The 16,282-nt window shown below is 56.4% G+C and overlaps 2 protein-coding genes across 4 annotated transcripts; both read left to right on the top strand.

The window, feature by feature from the left end:
- The first annotated feature begins 2,144 nt into the window (after nucleotides 1-2,144).
- On the top strand, nucleotides 2,145-7,517 carry SPRED3 (sprouty related EVH1 domain containing 3). 2 transcript variants are annotated; one of them, XM_065899482.1, is made up of 5 exons: nucleotides 2,145-2,321; nucleotides 3,469-3,637; nucleotides 3,747-3,826; nucleotides 5,977-6,120; nucleotides 6,852-7,517. In XM_065899482.1, exons 1-5 carry the CDS (start codon nucleotides 2,145-2,147, stop codon nucleotides 7,515-7,517), a joined length of 1,236 nt encoding a protein of 411 aa, XP_065755554.1. The 2 variants fall into 2 exon arrangements, with proteins under 2 accessions (XP_065755554.1, XP_065755555.1); XM_065899483.1 differs by lacking the exon at nucleotides 5,977-6,120.
- A 5,125-nt stretch (nucleotides 7,518-12,642) lies between these two features.
- On the top strand, nucleotides 12,643-15,632 carry FAM98C (family with sequence similarity 98 member C). 2 transcript variants are annotated; one of them, XM_065899543.1, is made up of 8 exons: nucleotides 12,643-12,707; nucleotides 12,814-12,962; nucleotides 13,042-13,176; nucleotides 13,633-13,838; nucleotides 14,075-14,152; nucleotides 14,238-14,354; nucleotides 14,769-14,936; nucleotides 15,492-15,632. In XM_065899543.1, exons 1-8 carry the CDS (start codon nucleotides 12,643-12,645, stop codon nucleotides 15,630-15,632), a joined length of 1,059 nt encoding a protein of 352 aa, XP_065755615.1. The 2 variants fall into 2 exon arrangements, with proteins under 2 accessions (XP_065755615.1, XP_065755616.1); XM_065899544.1 differs by lacking the exons at nucleotides 14,075-14,152; nucleotides 14,769-14,936.
- Nucleotides 15,633-16,282: the final 650 nt, after the last annotated feature.

Below are 16,282 nucleotides of genomic sequence, written 5' to 3'. Positions count from 1 at the left end.
GTCCTTCCTCCGTGGACCCGCCCCTTTCTTGACGCACGCGCTTGTCCGCGCCTTCGGCGTCCTCACCCTCTCCTTCCCCCTCTCCTTCCCCCAGGTCCTCCGACCCCGCCTCCTTGCAAATGCTCCCTTCTTGCCCCACCCCTTTTCGAACCTAGCCAGGCACCCAGCCCCTCCCATTTAGAACCCAAAACGTAGACCCTCGCCTCTTTAGAACCTTGAGACCAGGCTCCGTCCCGGACCCCTTCCTCATATCCTCAGGGACCAATGGCGCGGATGGGTGGGAAAGTAGGGGATCCTCTCTGGATGCTGAGAAAATGCGGGCTGGGGGGCTGTTCGCAGGAGCCAGTGCCGGGCTCTAGGACCCAGCGGGCAAGTGCGCCTGCCTCGCGCTTACCCCTCCCCCAAGCCGCCCCCTCCCCCCCACCCATCTTTCAGGTTCCCCCTCCCTCCCCCCTCGCCCCGGCTCCCGGTGCCCGTCTCTAGCGCCGCCGGAGCCAGCGAGGGAGCCGGAGCGAACAGGAGGAGGAGGAGGAGGAGGAGGAGGCCACGTCGCCACCGCTCGGAGCCCGGCCGGAGCCTCCCAGGCAGGTGCAGAGGGGGGCGAGGGGGCGGGGGCTGACAGACCGCCTGTCACGGTGAGGGGGCAGTCAGCACCGCGCTGCGCCTCCTGCCCACCGGGGCGCCCCCCCGGACCCTAGCTGGGAGGACAAGGGGGTGGGGGCCCCCAAACTGCGCGGCAGCCATTTGGGGTACCAGTGTCCATTTGGGGGCCGTGGACTTCCTCGGAGGACGCCCCATTCATAAAATTCCGTACTGGACCCTCACCGTTGGGGAACTCAGGGGACCACTCCCCCCGGGAAACAGATGTGTGGGGAGCGTAGGGCATCCAGAAAGCCCGGCGTCCCATCCCAGTAGGCCCTGGTGCGGCGGGGGGGGACCCCTGCCCTCTTTCTCTGCTTCACCTGTTGTCGGGGGAGGCGGGCGGACAAAGGAAGCAGCGTCACGTGACTGCTCATTCACAAAATCCCATCCCATTGAGAAAAGGGGGCTGGGGGCGCTGCGGCCGCCCCTTCCCCTCCCCAAGGGCTGGGGAAACCCGGCAGCCTGCAGGTGGGGGAAGGGGCTAGACCTCGTTGCTGGGGTCCCTAAGGCTGGGGCGCCAAGGTCCCTGCGCTCGGCGGTAGTGAGGGGTTGGACGCTGATCCCGATTACTGGGCGAAGGGCTACGTCCCTTGAGCTGGGGGGCGGGGTAAGATGGTTCTGAAAGATGCTGGGGCGGGGAGGGAGAGGAGGAGGGATCAATTCCCCCCGCCCCCCACCCCCCGCAATCTCTGCCCCTTGCCTTTCCTCGGCAGGGGCCTGAGAGAGCAGGCTTGATTTTTGTGAATGAAATGCTCTCTGGATGTGTCTCGGTCGCCCGTTTCTGGCTTCCTCTGCCTCCATCTCCCTTTCGGCCTGTCTCTGGCCATTTCTGGTTCTCTCCCTGCTCCCTGCCCATCTCCCGTTGCTGGGTGACTCAGTGAGCTTTGCATCCGGTCTCATTCATAAATCCGGGAAGGGGTGGGGGGGAAGAGAGCCTGGGTTTCTCACCCAGCCAGTGGCCTGGGCGGCAGGGTGCGGAGGCAGTGTAGGGGGGACTGGAGCTGAGTTGATGGGCTGTAAGAAAATACATATGCGCAGGCACCCAGCTGTGAGGGGGACGATGGGTGGGGCCGTGGGTACGTGCTGAGGGAGGAGAAGGAGACAGGGTTGATAGGGGATGAGCAGGAGGAGGAAGGGAAGTGGAAGAGCAAAGCTATGGGGGTGAGGATGGGAAAGATGGGGAAAGGGAGGAAAGGTGGGTATGGAGAAAAAAGGTAGATATGGAGAAGAAGGTAGGCATGGGAGAAAAGAGATGGCAAGAGGAAGAAAGAAGCCATGCTGGAAGAAGGTGGGCATAAGAGAGGTGACGGATATGGGGAGACAGTGGGCCTAGGGGAGGAGGTGGGTGTGGAAGGTAAGGTGAGTAGGGGTGGCTAAGGGTGCAGTAGATCCAGCTGTGAGGGATGAAGAGCAGAGATGAGGGTTGGGGGAACACTGAATTGGAGAGCAGGATTGACGCTCACTGACCCTGTTGTCCCTGTCCCCCCACCTCCTCCAGGTACATGGTTCGGGTCCGAGCCGTGGTGATGGCCCGAGATGACTCCAGTGGGGGCTGGCTGCCTGTGGGGGGCGGGGGCCTCAGCCAGGTGAGCGTATGTCGGGTCCGAGGGGCCAGGCCCGAGGGGGGGGCCCGCCAGGGGCACTACGTCATCCACGGGGAGCGCCTCCGGGACCAGAAAGTGAGCCACCCTGGGGCGTGGGGGTAGGGTGAGGGTGTGGGGAAGTAGGGGAATGGGACTGGGGATGTAGAGGTGAGGTCAGGTCATCTCGCAGCACCGGGGTGTGGGATGGAGTTGGAAGCATATCTGTCCTCTGTCTGAGAGTGGGGAGTTTGGGGACTACTGGGGGTATTAAGCAGGTCCTGTCCACTGCCGTTGCCTGCTGGACTGTCACAGCAGCCTCGCACTGGTCTCTTTGCCCTTCTGCTGCTCCCTCCCCCAACCTCAGTCTGTTCAAAAGGGGCTGGGCTAACACCTGACTCAGATCCTATCCCTCCTCGGCTCGGAACCCTCCCCGTGGCTCCATCTTGCTCAGAGATTCTCACCACGAGGATTTTACACCACTGGCCCCTGTCTGCCCTAAGTGTATGGAGGCATTTGGTGGGGGGACCGTCTGGAAGTGTCCAATAGGGTTTACAATCCTAATGTGGGTTCAGCAGGAATGTTCTGGGCTGTCTGGCCTGAAATGGAAAGAGAATGTTGACGTTGCAGCTGGGGGTGTAGTAGAAAGGTTTGGATCGTTTGAAAAGGCTTGGAGTAAGGGTTGAATTTCAGAGCAAGGATCGGAAGGAACAATGTAGGGGGGTTCGACATGGTGTGGAAGAATATAGTGTTGTTGGGCAAAAAGATGAGGGAACTTCTAGGGTGTTGACCAGCATCTGAGGGGAAATATGTGGGAGTTTGTTAAGAATTTGGGGATAATATTTGGGGAGCTTATTGGGGCATCAGAAGGGGATTAACAATAACATTTTGAGATGTTCAGTAAAACTTGGGGAGTATGATTGAGTCACATGGGGGATATTGGCTCTCAGAAAGAGGTTGACTCATTTTTTGAGGCATTCAATAAAATTTGGGATTCCTATTGAGATATGGGGCGGGGGGGGTGGTTAGGAAAATGTAGGGATCAAGGGGTTTGAGGGAAATATTGGAGTATCAGAGGTGTGCTCAGTAAAGTTGGGGAGTGGTATTGGGGTGTTGATCAGGGTTCAAGGGTACACCTAGGGTTGAGAAATGAGGTTTGTGGGATGCTCTGGTATAGAGTCTGGGGAAGTCACAGGCATGGCTGGAAGGGGGGATATCTGACCTGGCCCCTTCCTGCCCCCCTCAGACCACCTTGGAGTGTACCCTGCGGCCAGGCTTGGTTTACAACAAGGTGAACCCCATCTTCCATCACTGGAGCCTGGGTGACTGCAAGTTTGGGCTGACGTTTCAGAGTCCGGCAGAGGCTGACGAGTTCCAGAAGAGCCTGCTGGCAGCACTGGCTGCACTGGGTCGAGGTGAGTGGCGCAGGTGGTGGGCATTGGTGGGGGGGGGGGGGGCCTGGGGTGGAGGGTGGGAGAAGCCGGGGCCCAGGGAACTCACTCTCTGCCTTTCTCCCCGCCCCAGGCTCGCTCACCCCCTCCTCCTCCTCCTCCTCTTCCTCCTCCCCTTCCCAGGATACCGCAGACACTCCCTGCCCTCTGACGGTGAGTCTCCAGGATGCAGCTCTGCTGGGAGGGCAGGGGTTTCTTTCTATGCTACAAACATTCTTGAGCACCTACTGTGTATCCAGCACCATGCCACGTGCTGGGCACACGAATTGGGGCCCAAACAATAGTGTCAATTTTGATCCCAGTTATTCTAGTTTTTCTGTTCTATCCTGATTTATATGTTCATTCAAGGGTATTTATTGAACACCTTGAATAAGAAGTGTTTTAAGCACTGGGGATACATCAGTGAACAAAACAAAGTCCCTTTCCTCGAGGAGCTTCTTTTCTAGTGTGGAAAGGCAGAAAAAATATTAAGGTACACTATAAAAATGAGTAAATATTAAAAGCAAATGGATGAACAAATTAATGGGAAATCCATCCTTCTCAGGGGTACAAACCTTGGAGTCATCCTTGCCTCCTCTCCTCTTTTACGCCCCTCATCTAATCTGTCAGCAAATATTGGCTCCACTTTTTTTCTTTCTTTTTTAAGTTGGCCGCACTGCATGGCATGTGGGATCTTAGTTCCCAGACTGGGGATTGAACCCAGGCCCTGGCAGTGAAAGCACTGAATCCTAACCACTGGATTTCCAGGGAATTCCCTGGTTCCACTTTCAAAATGATCGGAGTGTGCCTCTAACCCGGTTACTGTTCAACCTCATCTCCCCACTGGACCATCTCATCAACTGCCCCCTCCCCACCATCTCCTTTCCCCACACACAGCCAGAGGGACCCTATCGACATCTAAGTCAAATCATGGCTATCTCCCACTTACAACCCTACCCAGGCTCCATCTCACTCGTGGTAAAGGACAAAGTCCTCACGGTGGCACATAAGATCCCACACAATCTGGCCTCCTCTTACTCTCCCTCATGCTCACTTGGCTCCAGCCACACTGGCCTCCTACTGGTACTCCGAAAAGGCAGGCACATTCCTGTCTCAGCGCCTTTGCACTCGCCGTTCCTCTGTCTTAGAACACTCTTCCCCAAATTTCCACATGGCTTATTCCCTTATTTCCTTCAGGGCTTTACACACACATCACCTTAGTGAGGCCCTCCCTGAGTAACCTGTTTAGAATCTCCCAGTGCTCCTTACCCTACTCTTTATCCCCATCTTCTAAGATATTTTTCGTATTTCCTCTCCCCATAGACAGTTTTCTTATCAGTGACTTTACTGTCCATCTCTCATGCTAGCATGTCAGCTCCAGGAGGGCAAGGATCTTTTGTTGCTTTCTTGCTGCATCTTCAATGCTTAAAACAGTGCCTGGTAGACAGTAAGTGTTCAGTAAATATGTGTTGAATAAATTGATTGAATGAATAAATGCACATAATGTCGGATTCGATTTGGCACTTGCTGGGGTACAGTGGGAGTTGCTCGAGAACACTTGGAAGAACAAAACTGGTTCCCTGGGCAGAAAAGGGAGATTCCCAGGGTAATGGGAGATGCAGGTGGGTCTACAAAGTCACACAGACAGGTCCCACTTATTGAGCACTTACTCAGGAAAGATGCTGTGCTCTCCATGCTCCATCTCACACCCTCCCGATGGCCTTTGTGAGCCTGGCATGTCGTGGGTGCTCAATGAATGTTTATTGAAGATAGGAATCGGATGAGGTGGGAATTATTCCCAAGTTACAGAAAGGAAACCAAGGGTCTGAGAAGCTCGTAAAGGACAGAGCTTGGTTTGGATGGGAAGGAACACATTCCAGGTGGGTGGAACTGCCCCAGTAAAGGTGTGGTGGTGGGAAGGAGGCAGGAAGGCAGCTGACAGCCAAGGGAGAGGGCTTCTGAGAAGGGACGTTGGTTTGATGTTCTGTAGGTTGGTGAGCTGAGCAGATAAGAAGAGAAAGTCAAATAATAATAACCATTTCCAGCTCTTCCTGTACTTCAGGCATGTTTATGCCCTTTACAGTGGGTCCTAACCACATCGTTACGAATAGACAATATTATGATCCCCATTTTACAGAAGAGGAAACTGAGGCTCAAAGAGCTGAGCTCACTTGCCGGAGGTCACACAACCAGTCAGTGGCAGAGCCGGGGCTTGAACCCAGGCCTGTCTGGCCGCAGAGCCCTCGCTCACAATGGGAGGGGGTCTATGTAAGGGCATCGGCTGTGCCAGGGGTCCCGGCTCTGAGGCCGCCAATCTCCCCCAGTCCCACGTGGACAGCGACTCCTCCTCCAGTCACAGCCACCAGGAGACGCCTCCCACCGCAGCGGCGGCCCCCATCGTCACCGTGGAGTCAGCTTCTGGCTTCGGGCCGGCCACGCCCCCCCAGCGCCGCCGCTCGTCAGCTCAGGTGCGACCTCCGACCCCCGGTGAAATAAGGCCGGGCGCTGGGGTCCCGAAAGTGGGCGGGAACTGAGGCCGCAGAGGGGCAAGAAACCACAGATTCTAAGGGATGGCTGACCCGACTTATGGCGGGGGAGCTTAGGCCTGGGTTCCTCGGAAGGTTGGGTGAGGGCTTCCTGCGTCTCCTGCGCTCTTGGAGACTGGAAAGTTCTGAATTCCACAGAGGTTTAGGGGACGACTCGGACAATGACTATATTAGGAAGTTGGTGGTACTCGTGGAAGGAGACCTTTAGTGCTTAATTCACGAGGGGTAGGGCTCAGTATCCAAGGGGTAAAAGGGACCTGGGGACCAGACTCCTGCGTCCTGAAGGAGGAGACGGCTGGGGTCCAGGAGTCTTGAATCTGAGAGTAGAGGGGGCTGGGTACTGGGACCCCGGATCTTGAGAGAGGGCAGGACTGAGAGCCTGGACCACTGAGTCCTTAAGGTGTGGGTTTGGTGCCCGGAGTCTTCTGTCGGTCCCTAGATGTCCTCTGTCCCTGGGAGGGGAGTGGGCTGAGGACTTACAAGTCTGAGTACCGGACCCAGGCAGTCAGGATACCAGGGCAGGATCCTAGGATGAATGACGCCTGTGGCTGGGTCTGTGGATTCTCGAGTCTTCTAAGGCCGGGATGGATTGTGGTGGGATGTGGGGCATCACAGACCCCGCTAACTTCTTCTCCTTTGTCTTCGTCCCGCAGAGCTACCCTCCGCTCCTACCGTTCACGGGGATTCCGGAGCCTTCAGAGCCCCTGGCCGGGACAGGGGGGCTGGGCTGGGGCGGCCGCGGCTATGAGGATTACCGGCGAGCTGGGCCACCCGCACCCCTCGCCCTATCCACCTGCGTCGTGCGCTTCGCCAAGACCGGCGCGTTGAGGGGCGCAGCCCTGGGGCCCCCCACAGCCCTGCCCGCCCCTCTCACCGAGGCTACGCCTCCAGCACCCCCGGTTCGCCCACCCCCGGGCCCCAGCCCGGCCCCTGCACCTACCAAGGCCTCCCCGGAGGCGGAGGAGGCGGCGCGCTGCGTGCACTGCCGCGCGCTCTTCCGCCGTCGCGCTGACGGGCGTGGCGGCCGCTGCGCCGAGGCCCCGGACCCGGGTCGCCGGCTGGTGCGCCGTCTCAGCTGCCTGTGGTGCGCCGAGAGCTTGCTCTACCACTGCCTGTCGGATGCCGAGGGCGACTTCTCGGACCCGTGCGCCTGCGAGCCGGGCCACCCGCGCCCCGCCGCGCGCTGGGCCGCGCTGGCCGCACTCTCCCTCGCCGTGCCCTGCCTCTGCTGCTACGCGCCCCTGCGCGCATGCCACTGGGTCGCAGCGCGATGCGGCTGCGCAGGCTGCGGGGGTCGCCACGAGGAGGCGGCGCGGTGAGGACGGCCTGGTGGGTCCGGTAGCCGGACCGAGGACCCAAAATTGAGGGTCCAGGACCGCGGACTCCGTTCGGACCCCAAACCCAAACCTAGACACACCCGGAACTTGGAGCTTGAGTTTGGATTGAGAGACCCCAGACCTGGAACCTGGACCCCAAATGTAGGACTGAGAGACCCCAGAACCAGCTTCATTGGGATGTCTGTCCAAGAGGTCCTAGGTATCCTGAGTTCTGGCGTCCCCGTTCTCCATCCCCACAACGCCCCGCTCTGGCCTAGACTGAGCAGATTCCAGGGATGCCCAGACTCTTCACCTCAGGCAGGCAGGGGAGCACACGGATCCCTGAGAATCGGGCTCTGAATCCTGACTCACTGTTCAAATTACCAATCTAGACCCAGTCATGCCTGGCACCATGAACCCTCAAATTACAACCCCAGAATTAGGAGTTGCCGGTACCTGACCCTGCCTGTATACAATTACTCCCAGATCTTGAGACCCTAAGACCCAGAATCACCCTCAAATCGTTCCTGAATGCTCACCTAAAACTCGGAGCACCTGTATCTGAGATGTTCTTGTAGCCCCAGGACTTCTTAGATACCGAATCCTCTTAAGATACTCTGAGACCTTGGATGTGCTCAAACGGATGTTCTCTGACCCAAATGACTTGGGAGACCCATCTCAGAGCCCCCCTCCCCACACGCACACTGCCCAAGATCCAGAATTAAGACTCCAAGATGCTCTGTGAGCCAGGAATCAAAGAAGTCTGTAGACCACCAACACCAAGCCTGTGTTCCCAGGAGCTTTCGACTTCATATGTAGGACTCTGAGATGCCTAGTCCCGCAGGTGTAAGACTGGAGGCAACCAACACCTCAGGGCCCAACACATTGGTCCCAACCCCTCAGATAGCCCTCTTCCAATCCTCCTTGGACTTGCATTTCAAGCCCCAGAATGTCCTGGAATCTTTGGCTTCTTCGTACCCACAAATTCCCCAATCCACTAAAGGCTGGGAGCCCAGCTACCACAAGATGGGATGTTCATGGCAACTCAGACCTCTGACCCCTTGCCCCTGAGTGACCCCAAGGTGCTTTAGGAGCACTAGATCCAAGACCCCAAGGTGCCATTGACCCCCAAATTCAGCACTCAAGCCTACACAATATTGGGATCGTCCCTGACCCAAGACCTTGGTCCCTCCATACCAGAGACAAATCTGAGGCTCCCTGGGACCCTAGCACCTTCAGTTCCCAGATTTCTTTGGACCCAAACCTCTCTAGCCTGATATTTCCCAGGCCCAGCTTGTGCATCCCCTGAGACCTGCTGCCCGTTGAATCCTGCCATCCATACGCCCCTGAAACCCCAAGTTCCCAGACACTGGAATTCTAGTCCCAAGGGCTCCAGCCCAAGCTCTCAGTATCCCACAGAACTACCCCTTTACCCTAAGGGGAAAAAAACATTTTGAGGTAATGTTCCTGGATTCCAGGACCACCCAAGAGCACCCCTGCTCCCATCTCTAGGACCCAGCATTAATGTAGATGATTGTGCAAGCTGTTCATGAAGCAGAGGCACACAGCCAAGGTGGCGAGTGGGGCTGGCCATGCTGTGCCCTCAGAGGAAGGTGGGCATTGCACAAAGGCAACTAGATATGGCTCTATTGGCACAAAGGCCACACACACACACACACACACACACACACACACACGCCAGCCTTGCAGACTCTCTTCCATGCCCAACTTTGAGTCCTAGCCCTAGTCCAAGCCTTTTATGATCTGCCCCTCTGTTAACTCCTTCTCTTCCATTTCAGAGTTGGGGGTTGTTTCGGAAAGTTTGAAAGCGTGGTTCATGGCCCATTGAGAGTCCTCTTCTGGGGAAGGGGGATTCCAAGGTCACTTTCCCCTGAGTGGAATGGGAATTCTAGTGTACCACAGATCTGATGGCCTCCTGCTTGGGGGGGGGGGCGGGTATCACGGTCTTGGAGCAACACAAACTCAATGTTGTACGGGCTTGGGACCTGCATCTGGTCCCGAGCACCTTGAAATGTGCACTTACCTTTCCTCATTACCCAGACTTGGATAGCCTTGTGGGGGTTCAAGGGATAGGTCAAGGGGGCCAGAGGGGTGGATCCTCCTGTCACTTCCTTTAAATTATTAACTATTTATTATATCCGGAACCTGTGAGATTCAGCTCTCTCAAGCAGACCCTGGGATGGGTGAGAGAAAAGGGGGGTGTCCCTCCCATCCCCACTCTGCCCAGCTCTCATCACTGTCAGACCCACCAGAGCTGAGGGCGGAGGGACTGGAGGCTGGGGCAGCCTGGGTCCCCATCCCCCTCTCTGTGCCTCGGTCTCCTCCCTTCCGTGGTGGGCGGGGGGAAGCTCCATTCTTAACCTACCTCGTTTTGGGGAGGGGTGGGACGGGGGACCAGAGTGCTGTAAGGTGCTTCGGGATCTGCGGATGAAGTGGGGGGCTGGGGGACGGTTCCCTGGCTCCCACCTCCCAGCACCGCCTCTCCCAGGTCTCCCAGTCCTGCTCCCTGCTGATACCCACCTCTGATCCATGATTACTCTTCATCACCCCTAGATCAGGGGTGCATGGAGGGATGACCCTGGGAGCCAGGAAGACCTCAGACCCTGGAGCCCCCAGGCCCAATTTCCCAGCTGCTTGCCCCTCAGATTGGATGCTTGGCCCCCATACTCGGGAGAGGCACCCCGACATTTATCTTCCTGATCTTGATTCTAAGCCAGTCTGTGACCTCAATGTTGTTATCAGGGCAGGCTGAAGTAGTGGGGGATGATGCGGGCCGAAGACCCAGCCTTGTCATCGGGGGAGGGGGCATGAGATATCGGCTCCAAGAAATGTCTGTGACAAAGTCTCAGCCTGTGTTCTTTATTTGCATTGATGCACCCCATCCATTCACCTTCCTGAACCACCAGACCAGTCCCCTACCCAAATCCTCCTTTCCCCTTCCCATCCTTTAGTCCCAAGCAGATCCTCCAGCTGAATTTATACCTCCAGTCACTCTACATTTATTGGACACCCTTTTTATTGGCGCTGGGGATAAGGCAGTGAACAGAACAGACAAAAATTGGGGAATTCCCTGGCGGTCCAGTGGTTAGGACTCCACATCACTTTCACTGCCAAGGGTGCAGTTTCAATCCCTGGTTGGGAAACTAAGATCCCTCAAGCCACGAGGCCAGAACAGACAAAATCCTTTCCCACAAGGAACTTATGAGCCTTATAGTGAAGGAGACAACATATTAGAAATGATACATACTATAAAGAAAAAATAAAGTGGAGATGGGGGATACAGGCAGTTGTAGCTGGGGTGGTCAGGGAGTCCCCACTAAGGAGCTGGTGTTTGAATAAAGTCCTGAAGGAGGTGAGGGAGTCTTGTGGATGTCTGCAGGAAGAGCACTCCAGGTAAAGGGGACAGTTGTGCGAGGCCCTGAGGGAGAAGCATGCCTGGTAAGTCTGAGGGACATCAAGGGAGCTGGACGGGGGGGAAGCAAGCAGGAGTGCTTAGGAGATGAAGGCTGAAAGGTGACAGGGAGGATCTGTGGGGCCTTGCAAGCTACTGCATGGACTTTTCTGCTCACCCGGAGTGAGGTGGAGCTACAGGAAGGCTCCAAGCATGGGAGGGATGTAAACTGACTCAGGTATTCATAGGTTCCCATTTGCTGCCTGTGGGGGACAGATATTGGGGAGGAGGGGCCATGGAGACATGGTGAAGGCTGCTGGGATGGTCCAGGGGGGACAGTGGTGCACAGGACGAGGGTGAGAGCAGTGGAGGCGGGGAGAAGTGGCCAAGATACTGGATCCGTTTTGAAGGTCAAGTTCACCAATTTAGATATGGAGTACACTATAAAGAGTAGAGTCAAGGTTATGACTACAAGGCTTTGGCCTGATCAATTTTTAGTATTTTATTAAGGTCAACAAATGCCCCCTGAGTACCCAGCCTTGGGGTACGCAGGACTATGGAGGAACCAGATTAAGGGTAGGCTCTGCCCTGGAGAAACAGGTTCTGGCCCTTTTCTTCCCTGAGGCTCTACTCCCAGTTCACTCCCACTCCCAGTAGAACTACAGAAACTACAGGAGACCAGGATAGAGTCGGGAAGAGAGTAAACCTGGAACAATAATTTTAACAACAGCTACAAAAACAAGAGCAGTAATAACAATAGTAATAGGTTAAGTGGTTAAAAGCACGGACTTTGGAATCAGATTTGAATTTGGAGTCCTGGCACCACCATGCATTCACTCTGTGATTCATCCTCTCTGCATCACAGTTTTCTCTTCCATAAAATAGAGATAAGATACTTAGCCGAGTAGCACACACGAAATGCTTAATATATGTTAGTCATTTTTAATAGAGTACCCCGTAGATGTCTGCTAAGCACTAATCCTCACAAACAACTGTAAAATGTAGGCGTTATTACCCTCATTACACAGATGTCAAGAAATTTGGCAGGAACACGATGGTGGTGAATGGTGGAGTCAAATCCTAACCTTTGCCTGCAGACAAGATTGCACTCTTAGGGTGCAATCTCTTAATCACCATAATCTATTGCACCTGCTCCCTCTCTCCAAGCCTCAGGGGGGCAGAGGGGTGAAGGTCCAACGGACTAACTCGGTTTTGTGTCTGTGTGTGTGTGTGTGTGTGTGTAGCTGGGATTCCTGGGTCCCTGACAGAATTCCAACTCTAAGTAGGAAAGGAGGGAAAGAGTTTCTGGACTTGGAGAGGAGCTGGGAGAACAACACTTGGTCAAAGTTGCTTTAAAAGCAGAGGGCATTTGAGGGAGGCTGAGGAAAAGGAAGCCGAAGTTGCTTCTACGTCGCAGCAGTAGCGACATCGCTGGTCTGTCGCGACAGCCGGGATTCAGAACGCCCGCTGGGGGTTTCCAGTGTCCTGACTGCTTACCCGAAGGGCGGTGCTCTACTGCTCGGCTCTGGAGGCGAGCCCGGGGGCGTGTTCTGCCTCCTTCTGCACCAATTGAAATGACGAAGGCCCTTAGCAAGAAGAGGCTGATTGGTCAGTTACGGGGGGTGGGGGTGGGGGGGGGGTGCACGCCATTCCTGGGGCGGAGCTTCCCACCGACCGGCAGGGGGAGCGCGCGCCGGGCGAAGGGGCTGCAGTTTCATGGAGGGGGCGGAGGCGGAGGAGAGGGAGTGGGCCGCGGTGGCCCGGGACCTGCTGGCGCTGGGGTAAGGGGAGCGGGCTGTGGCTGGGGGTGCAGAAAGGGGCAGGTTTGCCCTCAGAAATTCCTACTAACCTCCCCCACCCCCTCCCGCTGCCTCGGCCGCGCCGCAGGTATGAGGGTTTTTCGGGGTCGGCGTCGCTGGGAACCTCGTGCCCAGACTTCAGGGCTCTGTGCGCGCGGCTGGCGGCGGAGCTGGCGACTCTGGGTGCCCTGGAGCGGCAGCGAGAGGAGGGCACGGAGGCGCTGAGCGCCGGCGACGGTACGCATGGAGCGGGAGGCTGGGAGTGTCGGAGCCATGGGTGGCGCCGCCACGCCCTGACATCTACCGCCTCCGGCAGGTTCTGTTCCCGAGGAGGAATTCCTGCGACAGTTGGCCGGCCTGTTGCGGGAGTTGCACTGCCCAGACCGCAAGCTCTGCGGCGGGAACTGCGGGACCTCGCTGCGGGAGCCCGGCGTGCGCCTGCGCCTGCTGCGTGAGGAGGGGGCTGGCCGGAATGCGGAAGTGGGCGAGGCTACAGCCTCGAGGGGGGCGGGCTCTGCGCGTTGAGGTGGAGCCCGGGATCCCTAGGGGGCGTGGTCAGAATTTTGAGACCAGCGAGAGGGCCGGACGGAGGTGGGTGGGGTCCGAACACTGGGCTAGGCTAAGGGCTCTGCGATGGGCGGGGTTAGTATTTTGATGGTGGGTCTTGAAGCTCACATGGGTTGGGTTAGACGGAGCGGGACAGGAGGTTCCGAAGTGGGCAGGGTTTGAAAAATCTGCAGAGGGAGCTGGGTCTCGAAGTGAGTGGGGCTTATTCTGGAGGTAGAAGCAGGATTCTAGGTGGGCGGAACTAGGAGGCGGGAGGTTTTGAAGCCGCTTGAACTTTTTGACCCCGGTAGGTGGGGTGGCAGCCCTCTTTGATTGCACTGCTCCTTTTCCCTACTTTTAGGCTTTCTCTGCTCGGAGGTCCAGGCTGCTCGCCTCCTCCGCCTGCAGTCCCGTCTGGATCCCAGCCCTGAGCAGTCCGGTGTGGAGGGAGCAGAGGAGGGATCTGGCCTGGTCCAGGAAATGGTCCTTACTCTCCAAGCCCTGGGGCTGCCTAGACCCATGCCGGGGACCGCAGCCAGCCAGCTGCTTCGAGACTTGCATGCCAAGGTAGAGGGCTGGAGCCCCCCCCGCACCCGGCTCACCTCACTCTCCTCGTAGGGGGGACAGCCCCCTCTTCAAAAGTGGCTCTGGGAGGAGTGCACAGCCACGGATGTTTCCTACAACTGTGACTGCCATTCTTGGTTCTGTGGCCGGGGTCCTCAGGGTCGTGGGGAACTGGGGTCCACGGTGGAGTCTATCCGATTTCTGCCCGGTCAACCCCAGCCTCCTTCTTCTCTCATCAGATCGTGGAGCTGCTGCCTTCCCTGCCCGCAGGGTCCCTAAAGCCTCTCCTCAGCTACCCGCTGGATGCACCTAGATGGGTAAGGCTGTGTATGGCTGTATGTATGTGAAAAGAAATGGGAGTGAGGGGGGGGCCCCTGGCATGACTGAGACCTTTTCCCCCAGGAAGCATTGGAGTCTCTGTACCAAAGCCTGCGAGATCAGTACTGCTGCCGCCGCTGCCTCCTCCTCAAGCGCCTGGACCTCACAACATCTGCTTTCCACTGGAGTGATCGGGCAGAGGTGTGGGCAGAAGACCAAGGCAGGAGCAGTTGTGAGGGCTGCAGCTGCAGGGAGGAGACATGAGGGCCAGGGATATGACCCTCTTGCTGGTTCTGAGGCCCAGGACATTTTAGAATCTTGTGAGGTTTGGGGGTCTGGAATCTCAGGGCCCCCAGGGCATTCTAGAATTCCCTGGTCTGATCTGGGAGTGTATTTAGAGCAATACTCCTTACTAAAAGATGTGGGAAGTGCACAACATTGTAAATCAACTATACTTCGATAAAGCAAACAAACAAGAAACATAATGAAATATTAAAAAAGAAAAAAAGATGTGGGAAGTGAGGCCCTGAGACAGGAAGAGATGCTTTCAAGATTACAGATCCCATCTGGGGAGGTCTCGTGGGCACGTTCTCCATGTCTACTCCTACTCACTAGGCCCAAGGAGAGGCCATGAAGGCAGTGCTGATCCCAATTCGAGAGGCTCTGACCCCAGAATCGGATGTCTCCATTGCACACGTCCTGGCTGCTCGAGCTGACCTGTCACGCCTTGTCCCAGCCACCAGCAAGACTGCCCGCCGAGGGACCTGCTGTGCTATCCACAAGGTGAGTACCTGGGGATGGGGAAGGGCCCCAGCATCCTTGGCCTTCAAACTGGCCTTTTAGCCTTTGCTTGTACAAACCTTGTCCTCTTCTGCCTGGGCTCCTGCTCTCGCCTTCTCCTTGGGTTCCTGGCCTCTGGACTCACAACCTCTAATCTGCCCCCTCCACATGGCAGTTAGAAGGATGTTTCTAACTCAAACATCTGACCATGTCCCTCCCTAGCTCAAAACCCTTCTATGGCTCCCCAGTGCCTTCAGAACAAAGTCCACCTATTTACTGAGGCCCTGCCCTCCTCTCCTGCTTTGGCTTAGAATCCTCTCCCACCACTCACCCTGTCCGCTGTATTGGGTTTTAACCATTTTTAAAGCAAAACTACCCTCTGTTCAAATGATTACATATTTAGCCTGCATTGGGAGTAAGGAGTGTTAACCACTGGACCACCAAGGAAGTCCCAGCATCTGCCCTTCCTTTTTCAGCCTCATGCTGTTCTCTTGGCTCTCTAGCCCCCTTGTCCAAGATATTTTTCTTCTCTGCAACTCAAGTCTAATCACCTCTCAGGTGCTTATGGGCAGCGTTCCAGACCGGGGGGGCCGCCCAAATGAGCTGGAGGCTCCCATGCCCAGCTGGCAGAGCAGAAGAGAGGACAGAGGCGGGCGGAAGGCAGGCCACCAGTGCTGGGGCCGTAAGAAGAAGAAGTAAAGGGGGACTGGTGGTTGGAGGGGGGTCCTTCATGAGGTGCTGACATTGATAATCTCTGAGGAGTCACTGTGAGGGTTTCTCTTGGCACCTGGCACCCCAGCCCCATATCCTCTGTTCCTCAGGTCCCAAATGTCCTCCCCACATCTACCATTCAACACCAAGGACCATGTTCTCTGGAAAATAAATTTAATTAATTAATTAATTTTTAAAAATTTATTTATTTGTTTATTTTTTGTTGTGTTAGGTCTTTGTTGCTGCACGTGGCCTTCTCACTGCGGTGGCTTCTCTTATTGCAGAGCATGGGCTCTAGGTGCACGGGCTTCAGTAGTTGTGGCACTCGGGCTCAGTAGTTGTGGCTTGTGGGCTCTAGAGCGCAGGCTCAGTAGTTGTGGCGCACAGGCTTAGTTGCTCCCGCGGCATGTGGGATCTTCCCAGACCAGGGATCGAACCCGTGTCCCCTGCATTGGCAGGCGGATTCTTAACCACTGCGCCACCAGGGAAGTCCTAAATTTAATTTATGACAGCCCTAGGAACTATCTCTGTGGGGGCCGGGTCAGGGGTGCTCAGGTTTGAGGAAAGGTAGGGGGTCTCTGTCCCCTGGGTCTGAACAGGCCCCTGCTGCTCTGACCTTTAAAGCCCTTTGCTCTTCA

Source organism: Phocoena phocoena, chromosome 20 (genome assembly GCF_963924675.1).
Source record: "Phocoena phocoena chromosome 20, mPhoPho1.1, whole genome shotgun sequence".
In the NCBI taxonomy this organism is placed as follows: Eukaryota; Metazoa; Chordata; class Mammalia; order Artiodactyla; family Phocoenidae; genus Phocoena; species Phocoena phocoena.
Note: the sequence above shows the minus strand (reverse complement) of the source record. Positions and strands in the feature narration are given on the sequence as shown.

Bases quoted from the DNA above. Each gene is read 5' to 3' on its own strand.
- SPRED3 (XM_065899482.1), top strand. From the start codon at position 2,145: ATGGTTCGGGTCCGAGCCGTGGTGATGGCCCGAGATGACTCCAGTGGG. The intron at 2,322-3,468 runs GTGAGCCACCCT...TGCCCCCCTCAG, and splicing joins AGCGCCTCCGGGACCAGAAA to ACCACCTTGGAGTGTACCCT. The intron at 3,638-3,746 runs GTGAGTGGCGCA...TCCCCGCCCCAG, and splicing joins ACTGGCTGCACTGGGTCGAG to GCTCGCTCACCCCCTCCTCC.
- FAM98C (XM_065899543.1), top strand. From the start codon at position 12,643: ATGGAGGGGGCGGAGGCGGAGGAGAGGGAGTGGGCCGCGGTGGCCCGG. The intron at 13,177-13,632 runs GTGAGGAGGGGG...CCCTACTTTTAG, and splicing joins CGTGCGCCTGCGCCTGCTGC to GCTTTCTCTGCTCGGAGGTC. The intron at 14,153-14,237 runs GTAAGGCTGTGT...CTTTTCCCCCAG, and splicing joins CGCTGGATGCACCTAGATGG to GAAGCATTGGAGTCTCTGTA.